The following is a 27,792-nucleotide window of genomic DNA, read 5'->3' on the forward strand; positions in this document are numbered from 1 at the left end:
CGCCCAGCTAATTTTTGTATTTTTAGTAGAGATGGGGTTTTACAATGTTGGCCAGGCTGGTCTCGAACTCCTGACTTCGGGTAATCCACCTGCCTCAGCCTCCCAAATTGCTGGGATTACAGGCGTGAGCCACCACGCCCGGCCCACAAATGCTTTTTAACCACCTTCAACCCCATTCTGACTTGCCTCTAAGAGGACTCCCTCCCATCAGCCCTACACAGTAGCGATCATTTCAGGTCTCTGTGAGCCTTCGGACCAGAGTTAGCACATGTCAACTTTTCTGTCTTTCCTCATGTGTGTGCCCTAGCTCCCCCACCAGACCGAGAATTCCCTCGAGTCTAGATTTTTCTAGATTTTGTGTCTGTTTTCTCCAGTTGAATTCAGGACTCTGCACTAAGTGGACACTCTGTTGCTGTTGATCAACTGGCCGCACATCACACTCATTCATCCCCATAGTTGTCACTCAGTTCCCTTTCACTGCCCTGTTCTCAGCCAGGGCTTTAGGCTCCTCCAGTTAGTTCTGGCTCAATTCCCTTAATACCCAGCTGAAATTTTCACCTAGGAAGACAGGTCTTCTATCTGTATTCTACAAGCCACTCTTACTTCCTGTGTGACCCAGCACTAACATAATCAGCTTGTCACATCATATCAAATTTTTTTTTAATGTTTATTGGCCAGGTGTGGTGGCTCACACCTATAATCTCAACACTTTCGGAGGCTGAGGATCACCAGGAGTTTGAGATCAGCCTGGACAACATAATGAGATCCTGTCTACAAAAAAATTTAAAAATTAGGCCAGGCGAGGTGGCTGATGCCTGTAATCCCAGCACTTTGTGAGGCCGAGGTGGGTGGATCATCTGAGGTCAGGAGTTCGAGACCAGACTGGCCAACATGATGAAACCCTGTCTTTACTAAAAATACAAAAATTAGCCGGGCATGGTGGTGGGCTACTCGGGAGGCTGAGGCGGGAGAATCGCTTGAACCCGGGAGGCAGAGGTTGCAGTGAGCCAAGATCGCGCTACTGCACTCCAGCCTGGTTGACAGAGCAAGACTCTGTCTCAAAATAATAATAATAATAAAAAATTAACAATTGAGCTGGGTGAGGTAGCTCACGCCTGTAATCCCAACACTTTGGGAGGCTGAAGTGGGTGGATCACTTGAGCTCAGGAGTTTGAGACCAGCCTGGGCAACATAGCAAAATCCTGTCTCTACAAAAAATGCAACAGTTAGCCGGGCATGCTGGTGCACACCTGTAGTCCCAGCTACTCAGGAGGCTGATGTGGGAGGATCCCTTGAGCCCAGGAGGTAGAGGTTGCAGTGAGCCGAGATCGCGCCACTGCACTCCAGCCTCCAGCACCCTGTCTCAAAAGGAAAAACAAAAGAAAAGAAAAGAAAAAGAGCTGGATGCAGTGGCTCACACCTATAATCCCAGCACTTTGGGAGGCCGAGGTGGGTGGATCACCGAGGTCAGGAATTTGAGACCAGCCTGACTAACATGGTGAAACCCCGTCTCTACTAAAAACACAAAAATTAGCCATGCTTAGTGGCAGGCACCTGTAATTTCAGCTACTCAGGGGGCTGAGGCAGGAGAATCACTTGAACCTGGGAGGCAGAGGTTGCAGTGAGCTGAGATCACACCACTGCACTCCAGCCTGGGCGGCAGAGCCAGACTCTGTCTCAAAAATAATAATAATAAAGAAAAGAAAAAGAAAAAAAGTGTTTATCCCTTTTCCTTGGATTTTCCTTGGAAGGCAGATTCAAACAAAGAAAAAAGGTATTTATCTTGTAATTCCTGGACTGAACCACATGAGCTCATCTTAGGCTCCCGCGCTGTCTAGTAATCCTGTTTTGGGTAATCTTATTTTCCCAGCTGGGTGGCAGGGGTTGTGCTCACAGAAGGTACTTGATGTATATTTATTGGTTAACTCGATGTGTCTCTCCTTAGGGACCCTCTATTCTACTATGTTATACTCTCCTGCAAGTACAAGGCCGAACCCTGGGTGAGTCAGTCTGTGCTATGGAAGACTGCCTTGGCTCCCTCTCCTTACTTAGCTCCCTGTATCATCCCAACCATTGCCCACTTCTTGCTAAGCCTGAATCCTTTGATTCGCTCACAAACCTGGATCTGCTGTGCCAGTTTCATAAAGGGCGCCAAGTAGGACGACTTGGCAAGGTGCAGGATGGATTCAACGTGCTTCACTCCCTTCTTCACCAGCTGCTTACTGATGCCAGACAGGTCCATGCATCGGTTGCGCCAGAACTCAATCTCCTCCAGAGGACCTAAATTTTCTCCTGTCTCCACAGTCTCCTGGGCACTGAGCATCTCCTTTATCTGCCGGGTCCAGTGGATCATGGAGGCTGCAGGGGAGAGTACAAAATCTCCTTCAGCCTGTAATCCCAGCACTTCGGGAGGCTGAGGCGGGCGGATCACGAGGTCAGGAGATCAAGACCATGCTGGCTAACACGGTGAAACCCCGTCTCTACTAAAAAAAAATACAAAAAATTAGCCGGGCGTCGTGGCGAGTGCCTGTAGTCCCAGCTACTCGGGAGGCTGAGGCAGGAGAATGGCGTGAACCCCGGAGGCGCAGCTTGCAATGAGCCGAGATCGCGCCACTGCACTCCAGCCTGGGCGACAGAGCAAGACTCCATCTCAAAAAAAAAAAAAAAAAATCCTTCATTTCTTCACACTGCTTCCCAATGGCATCTTCCCTCCCCGCAACCCCGACAGAGACCTCCTAACCCAACTCCATTGTCAGCATCCAGGCCTCCCCTTTCCCTCTCCCCTGTGATCGCCGGGTAACGCTGGCAGTACCAGCCACTCACTCTCTAGCCGCTGCACCAGCTCTTTGTCCTTTACCGCCACCTCAGGCTTCATGTTCATGGCCTCTGCAGGGATGTAGAGGACCGTGTGCCCCTCCAGTTTATAGCGAGTGTCTAAGGAAAGGAAAGTTTGTGGAAGTGGACAGAGAGGATGAGTTCTTGCTGGCCCCGAAGGAATCACGGTTGATGATCGTTAGGGGACCAGGAAGCATATGCATTTCAGGAGAGCGGGTGGGAGAAATGATGACTCATGCTTTTTTGATATCAGGAAATGACCAAAGACAAGAGGGAAACCTCATGGAGTTATAACAAGAAATTGCCATAAAATAAGGTCAAAGATCTGTATCGCGCCTTCAACACTCTCTACCACGAGACATGCGAGTCCCCCCAGTGCCCCCACAGCACCTATATTTCCCCTTCCCCCACATGTGCTCTTAGAAATTTCCAAGTCTAAGTTGAAGCAGGTCTGGCCAACCAGTTCTACAACAGAAAAGTGTGTCTGGATTAGAAAGTGGATCTTGGCAGGGCGTGGTGGCTCACATCTGTAATCCCAGCACTTTGGGAGGCCAAGGCAGGTGGATCATGAGGTCAGCAGTTCCAGACCAGTCTGGCCAACATGGTGAAACCCCATCTCTACTAAAGATACAAAACATTAGCCAGGCATGGTGGCATGTGCCTGTAATCCCAGCTACTCGAGAGGCTGAGGCAGGAGAATCGCTTGAACCCAGGAGGCAGAGGTTGCAGTGAGCCTAGATCATGCGATTGCACTCCAGCCTGGGCAACAGGGCGAGAATCTGTCTCAAAAACGAAGAATAAGAATAAGAATAAGAATGAGAATGAGAAGGAGAAGGAGAAGGAGGAGAAGGAGGAGCAGGAGGAGAAGGAGGAGAAGAAGGAGAAGAAGGAGAAGAAGGAGAAGAAGGAGAAGGAGAAGAAGCAGAAGCAGAAGCAGAAGCAGAAGCAGAAGCAGAAGCAGAAGAAGAAGAAGAAGAAGAAGAAGAAGAAGAAGAAGAAGAAGAAGAAGAAGAAGAAGAAGGTGAATCTTGTACCTTATTCTACCAATTCGATAAGCATGCTGAATACTTCCTCCACGCAGGTGCTCTGACGAAGGACCCACCACTTCACTAGTTGTAGAGTTGGGGGACACTAAGGAGAAACTAGTCACGCCGGTCTTCCCACTTACCTGTCAGGCAGGCCAAGAACTTGTGCAGATGAGAAGCAAAATGATTTCTAATGCTCTCAGGCCAGCCTGTGTTTGCAAAGATCTGAGGGGCAAAGACTCCACTGAGCAGCCGAAGCAGGGCCGGGATATAGGGGCCCCGCACTGTCCCAAACTGCACGGTTGCTTCAAAGTTCTCCCAGGTGATGGGGACCGGTGCTTGGCGAATGAAGTAGACAAGCTGGTTCTGGGTCTGCATGGAAGACAGCAGATCACAGTTCAGTCTCCAGGCCCAGCCATGACACCCAGTCACGAAAGCCCGTCTGAGTTCTTTCTCATGTCCCTCAGGGTATCCTGATCCTTCTCTAAATGGAAGTGCCATGAAGTGCTTCCTGTTCTTTTCACGGATATAAGATTCCATATCCAGAGATGTGGGGAGGAAATGCAGAGAGTATGCCTTGAGAGTAGGGACTGTACATTTTGCCCAACTAGGCTCCAGAACCTAGTACACTGCCTGGCATAGAGTAGATGCTCAATAATGTTTGTTGGATGGATGAATGGATCAATAGAAAGAAAGGATGGAATGGAGGAAGCACTTCAGCCAATGGAAAAAGCAGAAAGGAGAAGGACTGGAAGGAAGAGACAATTGTCTAGGGTTTTCCATTTTGGTTGCATATATTTCTCCCAAAATTTAACATATATGCTTCAATTTTGCTTATGGTGAGTTTTTGTGGTTTACATACAAAAGCATATAGCTTTCGTGTAATTAAATATAAAACTCCTTAAAGTTCTGACTGCTACATATTTAGAAAGGCCATTTCCACCCTAATATCAGACTCACCTGTTTCATTTGGTTTTTTTAGTGCTTTTTTGACTAGTCTTGGCAATTTTTTTTTTTTTTTTGAGACGGAGTTTTGCTTTGTCATTCAGACTGGAGTGCAATGGCACTATCTCAGCTCACTGCAATCTCTGCCCCCCGGGTTCAAGCGATTCTCCTGCCTCAGCCTCCCAAGTATCTGGGATTACAGGCCCGCACCACCACACCTGGCTAATTTTTATATTTTTAGTAGAGACGGGGTTTCACCAGGTTGGCCAGGCTGGTCTCAAACTCCTGACCTCAGATGATCCACCTGCCTCGGCCTCCCAAAGCGCTGGGATTACAGGCACGAGCCACCACGCCCTGCTGACAATTCATTTAATTTTAAAAACAAAGTAAAGCACAAGGAAGAAATTAATAATCATCTGTCTTCTTACCACCCAGAAATAAAATAAATATTGACATTTTGTGTCTTTTTTTTTTGAGACGAAGTTTCGCTCTTGTTGCCCAGGCTGGAATGCAATGGCACGATCTCAGCTCACCGCAACCTCCGCCTCCCGGGTTCAAGCGATTCTCCTGCCTCAGCCTCCCGAGTAGCTGGGATTACAGGCATGTGCCACCACACCCAGCTAATTTTTGTATTTTTAGTAGAGACAGGGTTTCTCCATGTTGGTCAGGCTGGTCTCAAACTCCTGACCTTAGGTTATCTGCCTGCCTTGGCCTCCCAAAGTGCTAAGATTAAGGGCGTGAGCCACCGTGCCCAGCCATGTCCACCTTTTTAAAAGCTTAACAACTATTATTTTTGTGAAGGTGACATATGTTAAATATAAATAATTGAAACAATGCAGAAAAGTACAAAGATAAAAGTTAAAATGTCATCTAAAATTCCACCACCTAAAAATTAATATTGCTAATATTAGAGACAACATTATTCTACATATTTTTCTATAGCTATATACATATAGAAAATTTAATTAAAATCATTATTTTTAAATAGGAGCAAGCTGTGTTTAATTAAAACTATTAAATTTAATTTTACTTGAATTTAAGCAAATAAAAAGAAATAGAAGTAGCTATAAAGGAATTCTTGAGCTTCAAATAAATGTTTCTTCATCCAGAAGAGAGGTTTCTTCCCAAAGGATCCCTTTCTATGGTGGTAAGAAAAAAAGATTATGAAAAATATTATGAGTTTTCTCACTAACTTTCAATTTCGAGTTCTATTAGCTCACTGCTTTGAAAGACCCAATCCGGAATCTAATCCAAGATCACACATGATCATGTCTCTTAGTATCCTTTAATTTTAAACCACTCTCCAACCTTTTTCTTTCATGGCATTCATTTTCTTTTTATTTTTAATGTTTATTTTTAATTTAATTTATTTTATTTATTTATTTATTTGAGACGGAGTCTCACTCTGTCGCCCAGGCTGTGGTGCAATGGCACGATCTCGGCTCACTGCAACCTCTGCCTCCCTGGTTCAAGCGATTCTCCTGCCTCAGCCTCCTAAGTAGCTGGGATTACAGGTGCATGCTGCCACGGCCAGCTAATTGTTTTGTATTTTAGTAGAGATAGGGTTTCACCATGTTGCCCAGGCTGGTCTCGAACTCCTGAGCTCAGGCAATCCACCCGCCTTGGCCTCCCAAAGTGCTAGGATTACAGGCATGAGCCACCGTGCCCAGCCCATAATTTTTAAATTTTTAATTTTTTTTTTTTTTTGAGACAGTCTCTCTCTCTGTCACCCAGGCTGGAGTGCAGTGGCACAACCTTGCCTTGCTGCAACCTCCATCTCCCAGGTTCAAGCGATTCTCATGTCACGGCATTGATATTTCTAATAGTCCAGGCCAGTTTTCTTTTCCCAATATGTCTCTTAATTTGGATTTATCGGATTGTCTCCTTATTGCCAGATTCAAGTTAAATATTCTTAAGCAGGATTACCACATAGGGGATATTCCTAAGGAATTAATTTTTCCTATAATTGAGTAGCTTAGCCAAGATGTGTAACAAATTTTGTGGAATACAGTGTGTCCTTTTTGATTTCCAGATTCGGTTCCTTCTGCATTTCAGGGAAATGATTTGTATTTTCTCTTTACATTTATATTGTTCCATTGGTTGGCTCTCTATACAAGATCATCTGTGTTAGTCTTTCGTATCTGTTAGCTTCTCTAATTGTGTTAATGTCCTTGGCTTTTTCTTCTGCACACACTGTGATTACCTCAAGCCTCTCCTCTGTCAGTGATAGGATTTTCTGGGTTAGCTATTCAGTTCCTTGCTATTTCCAATCTACTGGTTTTATAACACGCCGCTTTATTCATTTCCTAAAATCTGCAATCTCCCTTTTATCTCATTCTCATATTTTATCATTTCAGCGCTCAGCTTTTTTTTTAATTGAATCCTTGGTCTTGTTAAGTTGTAGTAGAACATGGTACTGTTGTGAGGAATCTCCTCCTGTTCACAGTTATGTTTTCCTCTTTTGCATGCTTTGTTCCTCTTTTTTCTTTGATGTAATGCGCTTGCAGTTACCATGCAATTTCTTTTCATTTTGCTCGTGCTTGGGCAGCAAGCATGTGAACTCATTCTTTTTGCTCTAATGTACTGTGGGTGATTTGACCTCCCACCGTGAGTGACCAGTTTATTTTTGCCCCTGGAAGCTAAAGTGAAAAGGTTGGGCGTTTTATCTTTTATTCACTTTTCTTTGGCCTAAGAGAATTGCCTCAGGGAAATGGACAGGTGGTTAGTGCTAATTTAAGGCAGTGAAAAATCTTTGTTAAAACACCTCGGCTCAAGCCGGGTGTGGTGGCTCACACCTGTAATCCCAGCACTTTCAGAGGCCGAGGCAGGTGGATCACCTGAGGTCAGGAGTTTGAGACCAGCCTGACCAACATGGAGAAACCCCATCTCTACTAAAAATACAAAATTAGCCTGGTGTGGTGGTACATGCCTGTAATCCCATATACTCGGGATGCTGAGGCAGGAGAATCGCTTGAACCCAGAAGGCGGAGGTTGCAGTGAGCCAAGATTGCACCATTGCACTCCAGCCTGGGTAACAAGAGCAAAACTCCATCTCAAAACAAACCAACCAACCAACCAACCTAGGCTCCTCCTCTCTCTCTCTTTTTTTTTTTTTTTTTTTTGAGTTGGAGGTTTTGCTATGTTGCCCAGGATTGATTCAAACTCCTGGGCTCAAGTAATCCTTTGGCTTCAGCCTCCACAGTGCACAGGCCTGTCTTTCTCTTTACTAAAATTTTATTACACCCTCTCAAGTTCACTTCATGTAACCGGGGGAGCACCATTCTTTGACTCGGTGCATATGTTTTTCATTGGTCTCCCATTTTAAAAGTGTATTAGATTAAATTTGTTTACTCTCAGGGTTTTTTTTGTGGTTTTTTGGTTGGTTTGGTGTTTTCTATTTTTCGGTAGTTTTACTTTTTGCTCATTTTATCAGGTATTCAAGGGTAATAATTTTTAAAGGAAGTTTCAACTGGCCCTTTTTTTTCTTTTCTTTTTTTTTTTTTTTTTTTTTGAGACAGGTTCTCACTCTGTCACTCAGGCTGGAGTGCAGTGAAGTGATCACACCTCACTGCAACCTCCACCTCCCAGGTTCAAGTGATCCTCCCACCTCAGCCTCCCAAGTAGCTGGGACTATAGGCATGCACCATCATGCCTGGCTAATTTTTGTATTTTTTGTAGAGATGGGGTTGCACTATGTTACCCAGGCTGGTCTCGAACTCCTAGGCTCAAGTGATCAGCCTACCTCAGCCTCCTGAAGTGCTATGATTACAGGTGTGAGCCAAATATGATAGTTTTTTATATAAAATGATCTTTATGATATTAAGATCCCTACTCCAAAACAAGTTGTGGCTCATTTCTTCTAATCATTTTTCATGGCCTGCAACAAAGTTCTTTTCTTTCATATAAATCATACTTTTATATTAAAATGTATATTCAAATATATTTTGCAAATTTTGGTTCCTTTTGCAAATGAAATCTTTTTTCATTGTTTTGTGGCTGATTACTGCCAGTGCACAGGGCAAAAGGTTTTCTGCCCATGTTCAATGCAGAATGCTTCACAAATTGCATCATTGTTTCACAGGGCCATGCCAATCATCCTCATCCTTTCCACTTTTGTATATGTGCTGCCAATAAGAGCAAAGCAACGGCCTTTTAACTTTTCCAACATTTTATTTCCAAAATTTTCAAAGATAAATACAGAAAAGTTCAAAGAATTTTACAATGATGACCTGTACGACCACCGCCCAGATTCTACCAGCAACATTTTACTATCCATCTGTCTTTTAACTGTCTCCCTACCCTAGGTCTACCCTTGTCTAATGTATTCTCCACATTGTTGAAATAGTTATCTATCTAAACTATAAAAGACTTCAATAGCACTCTCTGGGATAACGGCCAAATTCTCAAGTATAACATACAAGGCCCTTCACAAGCTGACCCCAAGCCCCTTTCAGTATCACTTCCCACTACTTCTCTTTTCTTTGTACATAGAGTGGTCTTCACTGAATAGCTCTTACCTAGTCTTGATGGAATCCTACTTACCCTTCACCCCAGCTCAGATAGCACCTCCACCACCAAGCCTTCCCAGAATTCCACTGGCTCCATTAGTTTTTCCCATAACACTCCTGTAAAGCTTTGCCCATGATCACAAACTATAGTAAATATTTGCTTAATTTGCTTATATGTCTGTCTTCCCCACTAGACCAGGACAGCATTCTTTTTTTTTTTTTTTTTTTTTTTTTGAGACAGAGTCTTTCTCTGTCACCAGGCTGGAGTGCAGAGTGGCACGATCTCAGCTCACTGAAACCTTCGCCTCCCGGGTTCAAGCGATTCTTCTGCCTCAGCCTCCCGAGTAGCTGGGATTACAGGTGCCCGCCACCATGTCTGGCTAATTTTTGTATTTTTAGTAGAGACAGGGTTTCACCATGTTGGCCAGGATGGTCTCGATCTCCTGACCTCATGATCTGCCCACCCGCCTCTGCCTCCCAAAGTGCTGGGATTACAGGTGTGAGCCACCGTGCCCGGCCCATGACAGCATTCTTGCATCATCCTTCTTCCTATCTTTGCCACCAAGTAGGGTGCCTGACACAGTGGGGCTCAATAGGCCATGGGCACAGGAGATGACAAGACTTAAGGATGACGAAGGAACTGAGAGCCCTCAGCTCTCTGTAGGACCACCTTTGATCTGGGAATGTAGGGTACGCACCTGTACAGGCATGCCCAGCTCTAGCTTCAGCCCAAAACAAGGGTCAATGAAGATGGTGAGGATGGATTCTGTAGGGTCCTGGGCAAAGTGTTCCAGAATGGCATCGTGCTCCTGTGTCCACACTGCATCTGCCAGTCCTGTCAGCGCAGCTCGGGAAAGGAAAAGGGGCTTCTATAGAAGGAGAGCAAACAGAGGGCCAAAGTAACTACAACTGCCAGGATGAGTCATTCCTCCCATCCACAATCACAAGTGAGGACATGGGAGATGAGAGAAGCCAGACAGGTTCAGAATGGTTAGGAGAAATTGAACGATAGATTTCAAGCTTTGGAAGAAACAGAACAATAAGATTTCTTGCCTCTAAGCATAAAAAAAAAAATCATAGAGGAAAACTGGAAAACTGGGATATTATCCACCCAACGCAAGAGATGATCTTTATGCCTGTAGTTTTTAAAAATGTCAGACCTCGATCTCAAAGGTAAAGGTGAATTAAGGGAATGTGTAGGATATTAGCCTCAATCAAGCAATTAGGAGCAGGGAGACCATAAGCTGGAAAAGGGAGAGGGTACAGGAGCAATTTCTTCACGATGGAGTCCAAAAGAAGTGTAAAATACTGGGTAAAAGTCAATTGGCACAACAGTAAGGAAAAAGTGAGGAGGGGAAAAAGACATGAAAACACCAAAAAGGGCCAGGCGCAGTGGCTCACGTCTATAATCCCAGCACTTTGGGAGGCCGAGGCAGGTGGATCACCTGAGGTCGGGAGTTCAAGACCAGCCTGACCAACATGGAGAAACCTCGTCTCTACTAAAAATACAAAATTAGCTGGGCGTGGTGGTGCATGCCTGTAATCCCAGCTACTCGGGAAGCTGAGGCAGGAGAATAGCTTGAACACAGGAGTCAGAGATTGCAGTGAGCCGAGATCACACCCCTGCACTCCAGCCTGGGTGACAAGAGAGTGAGAATCTGTCTCAAAATAAATAAATAAATAAAATTAGCTGGGCACGGTGGCTCATGCCTGTAATCCTAGTGCTTTGGGAGGCCAAGGCGGGTGGATCACCTGAGGTCAGGCATTCAAGACCAACCTGGCCAACATGGTGAAACCCCATCTCTACTAAAAATACAAAAATCAGCCAGGCGTGGTGGTGGGTGCCTGTAATCCCAGCTACTTGGAGGCTGAGGTAAGAGAATTGGTTGAACCCAGGAGGCAGAGGTTGCAGTGAGCCGAGATTGCACCACTGCACTCCAGCCTGGGCGACAGAGCAAGACTCTGTCTTGAAAATAAACAAACAAATAAATAAAGGAAATCAGAAGATATGAAGATACAGATCAGTGAACTTGGGAAGTCTTTTCATCTTTCCTCCTGGAAGAAGTAATCTCTCTTACTTAAAGTTTCCAGGTCAAGAAAAATTAATAGTGATCTAAAATCTTTCCTATAATACATATAGACAGGATGAACCAATAAGAAAAACACTAAAACCTCAATAAACAAATAGACAAAAGGACCTGCATAGATATATCATTTTTTTAAATGCAAATATATAAAAAAAAACAAAACTGGCCAGGCGTGGTGGCTCACGCCTGTAATCCCAACATTTCAGGAGGCCAAGGAGGGGGGCGAATCACAAGGTCAGGAGTTCAAGACCAGCCTGGCCAACATGGTGAAACCCCACCTCTACTAAAAAAAAATACAAAAATCAGCCGGGCATGGTGGCATGCACCTGTAATCCCAGCTACTCAGGAGGCTGAGGCAGGAGAATTGCTTGAACCTGGGAGGCGGAGGTTGCAGTGAGCTGAGATCATGCCACTGCACTCCAACCTGGGTAACAGAGCAAGACTCTGTCTCAAAAATAAAATATATATATATATATATATATATATATATATATATATTCACTTGAAGTCAAATACAAATAAAATAACAAAGAAGGCCAGGCATAGTGGCTCACACCTGTAATCCCAGCACTTTGGGAGGCCAAGGTAGGCGAATCACCAGAGGTCAGGATTTCAAGACCAGCCTGGCCAACATGATGAAACGCCGTCTCTACTAAAAATACAAAAATTACCCCAGCATGGTGGCGTGTGCCTGTAATCCCAGCTACTCGGGAGGCTGAGGCAGGAGAATCACTTGAACCCTGGGGGCAGAGGTTGCAGTGAGCCAAGATCGTGCCACTGCACTCCAGCCTGGGCAACAAAGCAAGACTTTGTCTCAAAAAAAAAAAAAAATCATTTATTGCCCATCATTTAAAAAAAAAATCCTTGCTAAACAAATAACACCCAGGCTTGGAAAAGGTGTACTGGCGTATTGCTAGCATAAGGGCAAAAAGTATAATGCATTTGGAACGTGTGAGGTATTAAAAGTGATAGAAATGTTCTTTATCCTTTGATTCAGTAACTCCACATACAGGAATCTATTTTAAGGAAATATTAAGTATTTCAAGAGTGTTAGTTTTACTTATAATATTCACGAAAGTGTTCTGAGAGCAAAAAATTAGAAATGGCAAAATGTCCAAGAGTAATGGTTTGACTATGGTATCTGCATATAACGTAGAATGCTATATGGTGGTGAAAAGTGGTATTTGCAAAAAGTGGTGGCCCTGTGGCTCACGCCTATAATCCCAGCTCTTTCGGAGGCTGAAGCAGGAGGCTGCTTGAGTCTGGGAGTTCAAGACTAACCTTGGCAACACAGTGAGACTATAATCTTCACCAAAAAAAAAAAAATTTTTTTTTTTTTTGAGACGGAGTCTTGCTCAGTCGCCCAGGCTGGAGTGCAGTGGCGCGATCTTGGCTTACTGCAAACTCCACCTCCCAGGTTCATGCCATTCTCCTGCCTCAGCCTCCCAAATAGCTAGGACTACAAGTGCCCGCCACCATGCCTGGCAATTTTTTTGTATTTTTAGTAGAGACGGGGTTTCACCATGTCAGCCAGGATGGTCTCGATCTCCTGACCTCGTGACCCACCCGCCTCAGCCTCCCAAAGTGCTGGGATTACAGGTGTGAGCCACTGCGCCTGGCCAAAAATTTTTTTTTAATTAGCTGGGCATGGTGGCACATGCATGTAGTCCTAGCTACTCAGGAGACTGAGGCAAGAAAACCACTTAAGCCTAGGAGTTCAAGGTTACAGTAAGCTATGATTGTTTCACTGCACTCCAGATTGGACAACAGAGAGAAACCCGGTCTCTTAAAAAAAAAAAAAAAGTTTACAAAGAGTATATAACGTGAAGAATAATAGCTGGGCATGGTGGCTCACACCTGCAATCTCAGCACTCTGGGAGGCCAAGGTGAATGGATCAGTTGAGGCCAGGAGTTCAAGACCAGCCTGGCCAACATGGCAAAACCTTGTCTCTATTAAAAATACAAAAATTAGCCAGGTGCCTGGGCACAGTGGCTCACGTTCTTAATCCCAGCACTTTGGGAGGCCAGGGCAAGAGGATCGCTTGAGCCCAGGAGTTCAAGACCAGCCTGGGCAATATAGCAAGAACCTCTCTCAAAAAAAAAAAAAAAAATTAGTCAGGTGTGGTGGCAGGAACCTGTAGTCCCAGCTACTCAGGAGGCCGAGACATGAGAATCACTTGAGCCTGGGAGGCGGAGATTGCAGTGAGCCCAGATCGTGCCACTGCACTCCAGCCTGGGCAACAGGCCAAGACTCTGTCTCAAAAAATAATAATAATACAAATAAAATGTTTTATGAAAAGGTTTAATACAAAATCATAACATATGGGCTAGGCATGGTGGCTGACACCTGTAATCCTAGCACTTTGGGAGGCCGAGGCAGGTGGATCACCTAAAGTCAGGAGTTTGACCCCAGCATGGCCAATATGACAAAACCCCACCTCTACTAAAAATACAAAAATTAGCCGGGCGTGGTGGTGTATGCCTGTAATCCCAGCTACTTGGGAGGCTAAGGAGGGAGAATCACTTAAACCCCAGAGGTGGAGATTGCAGTAAGCCAAGATCATGCCACTGCACTCCAGCCTGCTCAATGGGAGCGAGACTCCATCTCAGAAAAAAAAAAAAAAGTAAAAGATATATCAAAATATCTTTTTTTGTTGTTTGTTTGTTTGTTTGTTTTGAGACAGAGTTTTGCTCTTATTGCCCAGACTGGAGTACAGTGGCACGATCTCGGCTCACTGCAACCTCTGCCCTTGGGTTCAAGCAATTCTCCTGTCTCAGCCTCCTGAGTAGCTGGGATTACAGGTGCCCACCACCACACCCTGCTAATTTTTGCATTTTTAGTAAAGATGGGGTTTCACTATGTTGGCCAGGCTGGTCTCAAATCCTGACCTCAGGTGATCCACCCACCTCGGCATCCTAAAGTGCTGGGATTACAGGCTTAAGCCACCACGCCTGGCCAGACATATCAAATATTAATATTAAATGTGTTTGGGCAGTAACACCATGAGTTTTATTTTCTCTGTTTTACTTTTCTGTCTCTTGCCATTTTTCCTTCAATAGTTATTACTTTTCTCTCCCTTTTTGAAAAATGTCAAGGTCACCACTCTATTCTTCTCACCCAGGTAACTATGGTCATGAGAAGGCTTTGATGCAACTTGGAAATAAAGAAGCAGAGGTCATTTAGTGCCATTTCTCAAAGCAATTGAAGCAGCTTCTGTAAATTCTTCAGCCAAAGGAAAGAACTGAAGGAAAGGTGGAAAGAGAATGTCTTAGAAATTAGTATCCAATTAGGACAATATCTTCCCAGCTCGTTCAACTTGTTCAGGTGTTCACCCACATGATGAATAAGCTCATCACAGTTTGACCCAAGGTGGGGAGACAAGAGAGACCTGTGCCTTACTTAAAGCCCTCCTCTCTCCTGGCGAAGGCACAGATGACTTTGTCTTTTACTCAGTGAACTGGATTTGTGGTGAGTAGCCTAACAGCAGAGAGGAAGTAGAAGAAGTGGCAGACAAGAGAGAATTCCTCATGCGCCATCCACAACTGATCCTTTGATTCACCAGTTTTGGGGGAGGAATATTTGCCACAGGGAAGACCCAAGCCTACCACATCTGCCTCGGGCTCCACTGATCCTTCACTCTGTGCTTGAGGTCCCTCCAACCGTGGCTCTGGGAAGAATAAAGATACAAAAAGGAAGGCATTTCTTGGAAAGTTAAACACAGTCAGCCGGGCATGATGGCTCACGCCTGTAGTCCTAGCACTTTGGGAGTACTGGGGGGAAGATCACCTGAGGTCAGGAGTTTGAGACCAGCCTGGCCAATGTAGTGAAACCCCGCCTGTACTAAAAGTACAAAATTAGCCAGGTGTGGTGGCGGGTGCCTGTAATTCCAGCTACTCGGGAGGCTGAGGCAGGAGAATCACCTGAACCCAGGAGGCAGAGGTTGCAGTGAGCCATAATCGTGCCACTGCCCTCCAGCCTGAGTGACAGAGTGAGACCGTCTCAAAAAAAAAAAGCCGGGCGCGGTGGCTCACGCCTGTAATCCCAGCACTTTGGGAGGCTGAGGCGGGCGGATCACAAGGTCAGGAGATCAAGACCATCCTGGCTAACACAGTGAAACCCCGTCTCTACTAAAAAATACAAAAAATTAGCCAGGCATGGTGATGGGAGCCTGTAGTCCCAGCTACTCTGGAGGCTGAGGCAGGAGAATGGCATGAACCCAGGAGGCGGAGCTTGCAATGAGCAGAGATTGCGCCACTGCGCACTAACCTGGGCGACAGAGCGAGACTCTGTCTCAAAAAAAAAAAAAAAAAAAAAAGAAAGAAAGCTAAACGCAGTCACCCAATGACCCAGCAATTCCACTTCTAGGTAGAGACCGGTGAGACTTGAAAGGAAGGACTCAAAGAGACATTTGCATTACAGCGTTCACAGCAGCATTATTCACAATAGGCAAAAGGTGGCAACAGCCCAGTGTCCTCTAACAGAGGAATGGATAAACAAAAAGTGATGTAAACTTGCAGTGGGCTATTATTCAGCCATCAGAAGGCATGGCGGTGTGGTTCATGCTACAACATGGATGAGTCTTGAAAACACAGTGCCAAGTGAAAGAAGCCAGTCATGAGAGACCACTCGATGAAATGTCCAGCATAGGCAAATCCATAAAGACAGAAAATAGATGAGCGGTTCCTGGGATCTGGGGGGAAGGGGGAACCAGGAGTGACTGCTAAAAGACGAGGCTCTGATGCAACTTAGAAGTAAAGATATAGGAGTCACCTGGTGCCAATTTCTCAAGATGCTTAAAGTGGCTTTCTTTTTTTTTTTTTTTTTTTTTTTTTTTTGAGACGGAGTCTCGCTCTGTCGCCCAGGCTGGAGTGCAGTGGCGCAATCTCGGCTCACTGCAAGCTCCGCCTCCCGGGTTCACGCCATTCTCCTGCCTCAGCCTCTCCGAGTAGCTGGGACTACAGGCACCTGCCACCACGCCCGGCTAATTTTTTTTTGTATTTTTAGTAGAGACGGGGTTTCACTGTGGTCTCGATCTCCTGGCCTCGTGATCCGCCCGCCTCGGCCTCCCAAAGTGCTGGGATTACAAGCGTGAGCCACCGCGCCTGGCCAAAGTGGCTTTCTTTTGGCGGGATAAAAATGTTCTAAAATTAGATAGTGGGAACGTAGCACAGCTTTGTGAATATACCAAAAACCACTGAATTGTAGACTTTAAAAAGGTAAATTTTATAGTCAGTGAATTCTTTCTCAATTTAATGTAGAAAGCTGACTAGGGGCCGGGCACGATGGCTCACACCTGTAATCCCAGCACTTTGGGAGGCCGAGGCTGGTGGATCGCCTGAAGTCAGGCGTTTGAGACCAGCCTGGCCAAGATGGTGAAACCCCGTCTCTACAAAAATACAAAAAATTAGCCGGGCATGGTGGCGGGTGCCTGTAATTCCAGCTACTTGGGAGGCTGAGGCAGGAGTATTGCTTGAACCCGGGTGGCAGAGATTGCAGTGAGCTGAGATCACGCCATTGCACTCCAGCCTGGGTGACAGGGCGAGATTCTGTCTCCAAAAAATAAAAATAAAACAAACACTGACTGGAGTAGGGGTGAGGGAATGAAGGTGGTTAGTACTGAGGTTATTCCAGGCACGCAGCTTCTGGCCCTGCATCTTCCCCCACTCCTCTTCCCACATAGAGAAGTTGAGGCTCACAGGAATCAGCTCTTCTCCAAAGCACTGGCCTACTGGGCACTCAGTTCTGCCACGCCCACTCTGACTCCCATAAAACCCAGCGGCTCTGTTTCTCTGCCTCCTGATCTACTGGTCACACAGGAGATTGGGGTAAAACTGGTGGCTTTCCCATCCCCCAGGGGCTGAAAGGAAGAAGCAACAAATGAGATATAACCAAAAGACCATGAGGAACAGGACACTCCCTCTGGCTTCCAGAAAGGAAAACTAAGAGGGGAATGAGGCACAGAGGCTGAGGCAGGAAGGCATGAAAAGATGGAACAGGCGATTCCGGAGCTTAGCGGTAGGTGAGATGACCCAACTCCCTTGGGAAAACTGCTGGCATTCAGATTCCAGGCAAGAACTAGGCCAGGGGAGACTGGGCGCGGTGGCTCATGCCTGTAATCCCAGCACTTTGGGAGGCGGAGGCAGGTGGATCACTCGAGGACAGGAGTTCGAGACCAGCCTGGGCAACATGGTGAAACCCCATCTCTACTAAAAATACAAAAATTCGCCGGGTGTGGTGGCGCACGCCTGTAATCCCAGCTACTCAGGAGGCTGAGGCAGGAGAATCGCTTGAACACAGGAGTCAGAGATTGCAGTGAACTGAGATCACACCATTGCACTCTAGCCTGGGCAACTGAGCGAGACTCTGTCTCAAAAAAATAAAAAAAAATAATAAGCTGAGCATGGGGGTGTATGCCTGTAATCCCAGCTACTCGGGAGGCTGAGGCATAAGAATCACTTGAGCCCGGGAGGCAGAGGTTGCAGTGAGCTGAGATTATGCCACCGCACTCCAGACTGGATGACAGAGTGAGACTTTGTCTCAAAAAGAAAAAGAAAAGAAAAAAAAAAAGAAGCTAGAGCTGGGAGAGGCAGAAATCCTTGCTGTTCAAAGGCCAACACGTTCATTTTAAAGCTCCTTCCCTTCCCTCCCCAGAGGATTCTCCAAACCGAACTTCACTGCCTTCCCTCCCATCTTCCCCTAGTCCTTCTAGCACCCAGCAGTCCCATTTTAACTGCTTTCACCTGAGCACTTCAGAACTCAGAAGGATACATTCTGCACATTTCTAAGATCCTGGAACCTAAGGCAGGTTCTATAGCCCAGGGACTTTTCTCCCATGCCCACGTTTAATCTCTCAACCTTTAATTTTAGAATGGGGATTCTATTTCTTTTCATCTTGACAAGCTACTATCAGTGTAAAGGAGCTCCAGGTAAAGAAGGAGGGTCTACACTTAGCTCATAGTCCTGTCTACACTGACCAGTGCTCTCGGGGAGAACCCAGCAATAGCAACAACTACCAAAAACCTTCCGACCTTACTGGCTCCGGCTCACCCACAGGAAAGGAACCCCTCAGGTCAAAGCCACAAGAGGCAGCCTCGTTAAACTCTTTCCTCCCTAGATCTAGACTTCTTTCCTGTCGTCCTGAACCTGAACCTCCGCAGTCTACCAAGTCCCTGCCAAAATGAGGGCGGAGATACGAGAGCCTTAAACAGATGGTAGAAAGCATCAGCCGGGCTTCGGATTCAAAGGGTGGCAAAACAGGCTGAGTCTCCATGGTGATGGGCTTAATGGGAGAAACACATTATTTGTTTTGCCACCCAGGGTGAAAATGGGAAAAAGGAAGAGATCAAACCCTCTTCAGTGGGGTAGGAGCAACCAGGAACACTTGAAATAAGGAGGAAGGGGCTAGAGAAAGGACTGGCTGGTGAACTCCTGGTATATTGTGGGAAATTTTAAGACAGAAAGAACAAGGACGAGGCTGGCCAGGAGGAAGACACACAAAAAAAGGACCCAGTGGCAGGGCTGCTGAACCTCCATGGCTGGGGGTGTCACTTAGCCGGTTTCCTGCCCAGAAGCAACAGTGCCTGCTCCCCAGCCCTAAAATGCCTCCAAGCCCCCCTGACTTTCCCCCCCGCCTCCATTGCTAAGCATCCCCTACCCCAGCAAGTACCCACCAGGCTCCTCCTTGGGGAGCTCAGCCTGCGGCTCTGGCTCACTGACAGCCAGGGCGTTCCCCTGCTCCCGTGTGGCCACAGCAGCCTGAGGGGCCCCCGCCGACCTGCTTGCCCGGGAGCTTCCTCGGCCACTCAATCGCTGCTTCTTCTCAGCTTTGCTGGACATCGTGCAGGCAAAACCTACAGGTACACAGGAGTGGAGAGTCCACAAGCAGATACCACCACCCCCGAACCAGCCCCCTGATACAAGTGGTCCCTTTTGAATTCATAAATTGACTGAAACTCAATATGATCATCTTTTCTGGCGGTACCCACACCCTGCTCCACTAATCACAAGGGCTCTGTACTCCACAGAGGCCTGGGAGGCCTTGCTGTTTTTCCCTAGGATATCCTACTGTCTTCCAGGCACTGGGTTAAAAATCAAAATCAGTCCCTCAAGGCACTAGGAATAAATGGGAGTTAAAGATGATGACCAGGCTGGGTGTGGTGGCTCACGCCTGTAATCCCAGCATTTTGGGAGGCCGAGGCGGGTGGATCACCTGAGGTCAGGAGTTCGAGACCAGCCTGGCCAACATGGCAAAACCCCGTCTCTACTAAAAATACAAAAAATAAGCCAGGTGTGGTGGTGCGTGCCTGTAATTCCAGCTACTCGGGAGGCTGAGGCAGGAGAATCTCTTGAACCCGAGAGGCGGAGGCTGCAGTGAGCCAAGATCACACTACTATACTCCAGCCTGGCTGACAGAGTGAGACTCCATCTCAAAAAAAAAAAAAAAAGATGGCCAAACAGACACCTCATCTCTGCCCTGGGGTATGAGAACATAAGATAATCAGGAAAAGATCTATTAAGCTGAAGTATGGTTGCCCAAACCTCATCCACTCCACTCTCCAGGACCATGAGTGAGTGAGAGAGGATCAAGGAAGGGGTGCACATCCCCCACCCTTTGTCACTGTTCAATCATTCAAGCAAACCAAGATGATTTTCCTATGTACCTCTTTTCCTCCCAAGTTAAATGGAAAAATGCTCCTCCCAATCCCACTAAAATCTGCAACATCTGTAAATAGAGAAAAACAGTATTTGCCACCTGGCTCTATCACTTTGAAGTCCTGAGGGGCAGGAATACTGTTTTGTGTGTACTGAGGTCTCTTAGCATAGTTGGCTGAGGAACTCTGTGCTAATTGTTAAGATCAGTCAGGATCATTTATTTGACTCAAAATGCCCTGAGAACAGATTGGAAGCAAGAAGGACAAAAGTCCTCCAATCATAAATTTCAATTTTTTTTTTTTTTTTTTTTTTTTGAGACAGAGTCTCGCTGTTTCACCCAGGCTGGAGTGCAGTGGCGCGATCTCGGCTCACTGCAGGCTCCGCCCCCCGGGGTTCACGCCATTCTCCTGCCTCAGCCTCCCAAGTAGCTGGGACTACAGGCGCCTGCCACCTCGCCCGGCTAATTTTTTGTATTTTTAGTAGAGATGGGGTTTCACCGTGTTAGCCAGGATGGTCTCGATCTCCTGACCTCGTGATCCGCCCGCCTCGGCCTCCCAAAGTGCTGGGATTACAGGCGTGAGCCACCGCGCCCGGCCATAAATTTCAATTTGTGTAATGAGGAAAAAGCAATTGGGGCACGAGGAAGGCCACAGTGGTGCCTCTCTCAGAAAGGTAGGATGGCAGGAAGCGGGGATCTCGGGCAGATGCTCAGAATCCCAAGGGCAAAGTTTGAGGCGCTGGGCACTCTCTTTTCATTCAGCTGCAGCCTAACGCCACCTGTGGCTCTCCTTCCTCATCCCCACAGGCTGCCACAGGCATTGATCTCAGGTTATGAATTTCAAACTTGAAGGATTGGTACTTTGCTCCAAGGAAAAACGTTCTGTTGGGCCAACAAATCAATAAAACCAAATACAGCAAGGAGGCTTCCTCCATCAGTCTCCAGAGAAGCATCAAGCTGCGCTTTCCTGCCTCAAACTGGAGCCTGAGGCGCATGCACCGTGGGGTTCACCACGCGATCCCACACCGCAGGCCCCAGGAGGAACTGCTCTGCTAACCCGGGGCTCACTCTATTACTAGGAAATACCGCAGGGGCCAGGCTTTCTCCTTAAACTGGTTACCAGCAGGCAAATTTCCCCCTCAAAATCGCTTTTCCCCCCAACTGTCACAACTGCCCCTTCTCCTCCCCCTCCCCCACACAAATATTCCTTGCTCCTTCTCCCTCCACAACTGCGTCTTCTCTCCCACAACTGTCCCTTCCTACCCCGACACTACTGCCCCTTCTCCCCAGCACTCCTTCCCTCCTTCCCTCTGCCCCCGACACACACCTTGCCACGCTGACCCTCTCCTCCCTAGACCGACCGATGGGCCACTCTAAGAAGTTGCCCCGCGCAGCCCTCTCGGGCCGGCGTCTGCACGCGTCCCCATGGCAACCCCGGGCAGGGAGGGGCGAGTGGCCGGTGCGCGGCCCCGCAGAGCCCGCCTCCTCCACGCAGGCGCCCTGGATCCCTGCTTCGCGGCCCCACCCCGCCCAGGTCTACCCCTCAGGGACCCGGTGCTTGAAGGCTCCGGGACTAAAGGAAAGTAGCCGCATCTGGCGAGCCGAAGGGTGCGGGTGGCCTGGTGTCAGGACCCAGCTGGAAGGGCTGGGGAGAGAGACAGTGAGCTACCGCCCCGCAGGACATTGAAAAGGCAGGGAGAACCCAAGCTCCTGACCCCGCGCCCAGGTCTGTGCGCCCCAGCCGGAACGGGTCCAGCAGATGGCGCCCGGCGCCCCGCCGGCGAGGAATATTCGCGATCTAGAAGGTGTTCCAGGATTTCCAGGCAGCCGTGGCTGCAGCTGGATCCGGGGGAAAAACCAGGGCTGGAGCACCCTTGCCCTCCTGCTCCTTCCCCCTTCTTAGTTTGGATTGGGGTCTAGGATTGCGGGGCGGCGCGGGGCGGGGAAAGGGAGGGAAGACTGGAACTGGAGTTTTGGGAATCTGAGGATTGGCTTTCGAAAGCGTCGCTGGTTTTTGGGGGGGGACTAGAGGCGGGGACTCCCTGGGGAAGGTGACCGGGCCTGGGAGGGGCTTCGCTCTCCATAGGAACAAAGGCTGCGTCGTGAGAGAGGAGGCGAGAGGGGAGGGCTATGAGGGCCGGGGTAGATCTCCGAGGGTGCCAGGGGGCGCTGCGGGTCGGGGCTGCTAGAAGGCGCCTGGAAGACCGCTGTACCTGGTGCCGGGAGGAGCTTTGGGGAAACCTGGGAAATACAGGGAGGAAGCCGAGTCGGAGGATGGGAAGGCGCCCTCCCTGTTTCCATCAATAGTGCATAATTAAGACAAAGCCAGCAGCGAGCCCACTGATTACATTTCCATAAGGAAAATTTATGACATTTTCTTTGCTGGATGAGGAGAAGAGAAGCTGGCACCTCAGTTCCCCCTTTTTCTGTTTGGCGTTCACACCTAACAGATGTCATTATGCCAGCCTGGCACTACCAGGAGTGGCAGTCCCTGGTACTCCTGAAGAGCAAGTGGATGAACCACACCCTAACCCAGCCCCGACCTCACCCTCCCAACTACCCTATCTTTATTCCCAGAAGTGTCAACCCTTTCCCTCCCCCCGACTGCCAATAATTCCTCCTGCCCAGCCAGACTCCTGTTGCTGACAGCAGAAATGGAAGGAGAGGAGTCCCGCCCATCCCAAAACCAGCTGCACAGCAGGCACAGCTAAGATGGAACGTGGAGGTGTTCCTCTAGCCAGATAGGCCATGGGTGGCAGACAGAGGTGATGTGATTGGCCAGAACCCCTAGGGAAAAGTCCCAAAGGAGTGAAAATTTGCTGGAGTCGTGGGGTGGGGAGCCTCAGGGGCAAGGTTCATGGGTCCCTCGGGGAAAGGAACTTTGCACAGACCCCATTTCTTTTCTTAAACTCCCCTCCCCAACTGTGGCCATGCCTACGGATCCCAGCCCCCCACATTATGCTAAATAGGTAATCAAACATCTCGCTTTGCTAATTACTGCTCAATCCGATTAAACGCTGCTGAAGCTCATCAACAGAGGTGGAGGTAGGGGGAAGGGACGAAGGCGGGGCAACCACAGCTAGCTATGATGGGGGTCTTGTTCCCAGGGGCTCTTAGGGGATAGAGAAACACCCAGGGTTGCAAGACTGTGTACATCCCAAAGGAAAGGACAGAAGAGTTGTGACCTCGAGCCTCAGCCTTGCTGCACCTCCCAGCCACGGGCCTTTTCCTCCTCCCAGAACCTTCATTACCCTCCGAACCCAGGCATCCGGCCATTCCCACAGCTCCCCACACACATCCCTGTCCCAGATTTAATAAGTTCTGTTCCCTCATTGTCAATATTTGATTTCTCAGAGCCATCTCCACGGAGAGGGGGGTGGGGGGGGTTTTCCTTGCCTCCCCCCACCTTGGCCCTCTTTTGCCCACCCCCAGTCTCTTTGTGCCCCCAACCTTCTCTGAACTTGCTGACTTAATGAAATGATATTAAAGTCTTAAGCAACTCCAAAAGAATGGTTGTTATGGTGAAGGGAGTGGGCAGGACGCCTGGGTCCCGGAGGGGAGCAAAGACTGAGGAGGGGGAAAGAGAGGCAGAGGCTAAGGTCTAGAGACCCCAGTCCCTAGTGGGGAACAGCAGATTTGGGGTGAGCTGGGGGCCAGACCTCTGGATCTTGGCTGGAAGCAGGGGATGAGGACTGGGGCGTAGGAGAAGGTGGAAAGAGAGGTCCATTCCAGGGGTCAGGGTCTCGGCCTGCTGTCCGGATCATCCATCAGGGACAGAGGCCAGGGGAGACAGGGCCTCTATGCCAGCAGCCTCCCTGCCGGCTGTGCCCTGGGCTAGTCCCGTGAGAACCAGAGTAGATTCCTCTACAGCCTGACTCATACTTCTCCTCCAGCAGCCCCCCACAGGTGATTTGTAGCTGATGCCCCCACGATGGTAGGGGCCAGGATAGTCATTCCACGACGTGAAGAACTGAGAGCTTCCAGGACAGAAGAGAACAGAGGCCAAGGGAAGGGAAGCCAAGCACCCCCCTTCGCCTCCCCCCACCCCATCTCCCCTGGGGACCCTGGCCCAGCCCCAGTCCCCTTGGGGTGGTGGGAATGCAAGGACATTTGGCTGGGGCTGATTGATGAGGGAGGAGGCAGCCACCGGGCACTGAGGCTGCTGTTTGCTGAGCATACAGATTCCTCCCCACTCACCAGCTGCCGCCCCCTGAGGCAGCTCAGTCTCCCCCCGACATCACCCCACCAGCCACTGGGGTTGCGGTGCCTGAGTTTCTGATGGCAACTGGAGGAAGAGGGAGAACCAGGAAACTGAACACTTCGATTCCCTGTGGGAATTGGGGGTACCTGGGGCCTGGTCCCCTCAGAACCCCCTTCAGAACTCCACTTGCCCTGCTACCTTTCAAGTAGCTCTCTGGCTGCCCAGTTGTCATTCCCATTCATTCTGTGTCCTTTTTCCTTCCCCCACCCAACTCTGAGCCTATGCCAGCCAGCCTCCTGCCTCCAAGCCACCCTGTCACATTTCTCCCAAGTCTCAAAACTCTCCCAAGCCCCATGTCCACAGTGGCCCATATAGCCCCTTAGGAAGCGCCATTTCTCATTCTAATTAAAATTCCAGATGTGATGTCAACCATTCCCCATTAGAAGTTCCCACAGCAAGGCCAGTCACAGTGGCTCACACCTGTAATCCCAGCACTTTGGGAAGCCGAGGTGGGTGGATCACCTGAGGTCGGGAGTTCCAGACCAGCCTGGCCAATGTAGTGAAACCCCATCTCTACTAAAAATACAAAAAATTAGCCGGGCGTGGTGGCACATGCCTGTAGTCCCAGCTACTCGGGAGGCTGAGGCACCAGAATTGCTAGATCGCACCGCTGCACTCCAGCCTGGGCCACAGAGCGAGACTCTGTCTCAAAAAAAAAAAAAAAAAAAAACAGAAATTCCCACTGCCACTCCTTGCCCCATTCCCCTTTCCCTAAAAACCCCCAACACACACACACACACACACACACCTCGGGCTGAATAGTATCCCTCAGCTGCCATTATTTGGAAGGAGGGCAAAGCCTGAGCTTCACTCTACAGCTCAGCCCCAGGACAGCCTCAATCCAATGCGGTCTGGGGATGGCAGGGGGACAGCTCTAGCTTCTGTGGTCCCAGCCCTCTCAGTTCCTTTACTTCCGCTCTGCCTGCCTGCTGTGGACTCTGCCAGCAGCTGTGCCACAGCCCCCAAAAAAGCTCAGAGCATCATCCTTGCCCTCCCAGAGCTTAAAATTTAGACGAGGAAAACATAAGTCACAGACACACAAGAAACAAAAGGCAGGGAGATGGAAGACTGAGTGAGATCAACTTCCTTAATGTGGATTCCAGACCCTAAGTGACTTACTCCCCTCCAGGCCGAGGCTAGGGAAGAACAGGACACATCCGAAACATGCATGTGGTGGTGACGTCCTTCTTACTGTTCCCAAACACACCACGATCTCACCTCTGTGCCCGTGCACTCGCTGTTCCTCTGTCTAGCATGCCCTTCCCCAGCGTGCATGGCTTACTCTTGTCTCATGACTTAAGGTCCTGATCAAGGACATCTCTTTCAAAGGGACCTTCCTGACCTCCTCATCTAAAGCAGCTCCAGGCCGCGTGTGGTGGCTCATGCCTGTCATCCCAGCACTTTGGGAGGCCAAGGTGGGCGGATCACCTAAGATCGGGAGTTCGAGACCAGCCTGGCCAACATGGTGAAACCCCGACCCTACTAAAAATACAAAAATTAGCTGGGCGAGGTGGTGGGCACCTGTTAATCCCAGCTACTTGGGAGGCTGAGGCAGGAGAATCATCGCTTGAGCCCAGGAGGTGGAGGTTGCAGTGAGCCGAGATGGCACCACTGCACTCCAGCCTGGGCAACAGAGCGAGATTCCATCTCAAAAATAAATAAATAAATAAATAAAGCAGCTCCTTGTTACTCTCCACCCTCCTCATCCTGTCATTCTGTTTTGTTTATATCCCTTTTCACACCTGAAATTGTATTATTTCATTCCCTACCTAAATGTGGACTTTGTGAAAGCCAGGACCTGGCCTTACTCACCCCGTCCTCCCAGCACCTGAACCGGTGCCTGAAACAAAGTAGCATTTAACATGCTGCTGAGCCAGTGAATGAACAAACCAATGAACAAACGAATGTCTTCCTGTGCCTGTAGTCGTTTTGTTGTAGTTGTTTTGTTGTAGTTGCTACTCTAGGAATATGTGTGTGTATTTGTCCCCACAAAGCAAATAGGACGGCATGCGTTATTCTGCGTGGAAGTCACCAGCATTTTCAAATAGCTCCAGACACCCAAGTCACTACACATGTGAAAGGCTGTTGGTCTTGTGCTATTCGAGCGGGGCTGCGGGGAGTCTCTGGATGCCAGCGCTCTGAGGGGGCGTGTCCCAGGCGCTGTGCAGTCTGTGCTGTTCCTCTCCCCGGCTGTGCATCTGTCCCCAGGTGTCTTCCTGTCTCTCAGCATGTTACGATGTCTTGGCTGCTTTGGCGAGGTGCTTGTCTGTCACGGAGACTATTTATCCCCTCTCGTCTCTCCACCTGTGCCTCTAGATGTAGGTGGAGGGAGAGTCTCCCTGAGCTCCCTTGCCCCCCACACACTGCCCTGCCCCAGTCTTGGACCCCTCCCTTTCACAGTGGGCCCTGTTGCTGGGCTCTGGGTTGCCATAGTGACGGTTGCCAAGTCCCTGAGGCTGATAGCCAGCGATGGGGCTGTCGGCTCCATCCACGCGGGAGACTGAGGGGGGCTTCCCATTGTGTAGAGAAGGGGATGTTGCCATGACAACCAACCCCCACTAAGGGGCAAGGACCAGCCTTTCCACCCCCCACGAGCCTCCCCACTTCGGGCAGCTCTAGTGTGGGCTCAGAAGGCAAGAGTAAATTCCAGACAGCCCAGCACCTGGCCTCCCAGCTTTCAACTCCCCTCCTGCGGTGCCTGCACCTCTCAAGACCCAGGCATCTTGCTCAGACGGGGAGGGGGAGGAGCGGGGGTCCCACTGGACAGAAGAGAGGAAGAGGGACCCCTTGACCTCCAGGCAGATGGGAGACAGCGGGAGGGGACCTAAAGTCAGGGGAGGGGCAGGGAGGGCAGAGGTTGTGACCCCTGCTGACTCGCTCCAGTGATGCTCCTGACGGCTGCTTTTGTCGTTGGAGAATGGGGCTAAGTCTAGGGGGCTGGGCACCTGGGCTTTTTGGGGGAGAAGAGCCTTGGTTATAGGTATACAGGGAGCCAGGGCACACGCAGCTTGATGCCTGGGTCCCTCCCTGAGTCCTTCCTACTTCCTTCTGATCAGCCACATCCCTTCTCCCCACGAGTCCCCAACAGCAAAACTTCTCAAGTGCCTTGGGTAGGGATGGTAGGGAATAGACTTTAATACGTTAACATGTTTTTACTGCTTTGATCCTAATTTCGACTTGCCCTGTCTCTGGTGCTTTGGCTTAGCAAGACACTCAGACTGTCCCCATGGACGAATTGGCAACCCCACTCCTGCCTGCATTACTATCTCCCTCCCCTAGAGGTGACACCTTCCTCCACCTTCTCACCCAGCCCATTTTCACCTCCCCAAGCACTGCCAACCTCACCACTCCAAACTAGCCCTAGGGACTAGGGACCCTAGGGACCCACCCCCCTTGGTTGGTTTCATGCAATCCAACCCTCAGCTGAAAGCCATTCTAACCAAGCCTTTGTCCCAATTCAAGTCCAGTCATTCTCCAGCC

General features: G+C 48.9%; 1 protein-coding gene across 8 annotated transcripts in view; it reads right to left on the bottom strand.

The window, feature by feature from the left end:
* The window catches only part of DNAH2 (dynein axonemal heavy chain 2), a 119,817-nt gene extending 98,354 nt beyond the window's left edge, over positions 1–21,463 (bottom strand). For all 8 annotated transcript variants that reach the window (XR_008653121.2, XR_008653123.2, XR_008653122.2 and 5 more), the window contains exons 1-7: positions 21,379–21,463; positions 19,072–19,251; positions 15,007–15,068; positions 10,012–10,182; positions 4,004–4,232; positions 2,824–2,934; positions 2,120–2,358 (exon numbers count right to left, since the gene is read on the bottom strand). Coding sequence is in view for 5 of the 8 variants with exons in the window: in XM_063629524.1 (XP_063485594.1) it covers positions 2,120–2,358; positions 2,824–2,934; positions 4,004–4,232; positions 10,012–10,182; positions 15,007–15,068; positions 19,072–19,237 (978 nt within the window). In the remaining 3 variants the exon portion in view is untranslated. The remainder of the gene's footprint in view (positions 1–2,119; positions 2,359–2,823; positions 2,935–4,003; positions 4,233–10,011; positions 10,183–15,006; positions 15,069–19,071; positions 19,252–21,378) is intronic.
* Between the last annotated feature and the right edge of the window lie 6,329 nt (positions 21,464–27,792).

This window comes from Symphalangus syndactylus, chromosome 20, assembly GCF_028878055.3.
Source record: "Symphalangus syndactylus isolate Jambi chromosome 20, NHGRI_mSymSyn1-v2.1_pri, whole genome shotgun sequence".
In the NCBI taxonomy this organism is placed as follows: Eukaryota; Metazoa; Chordata; class Mammalia; order Primates; family Hylobatidae; genus Symphalangus; species Symphalangus syndactylus.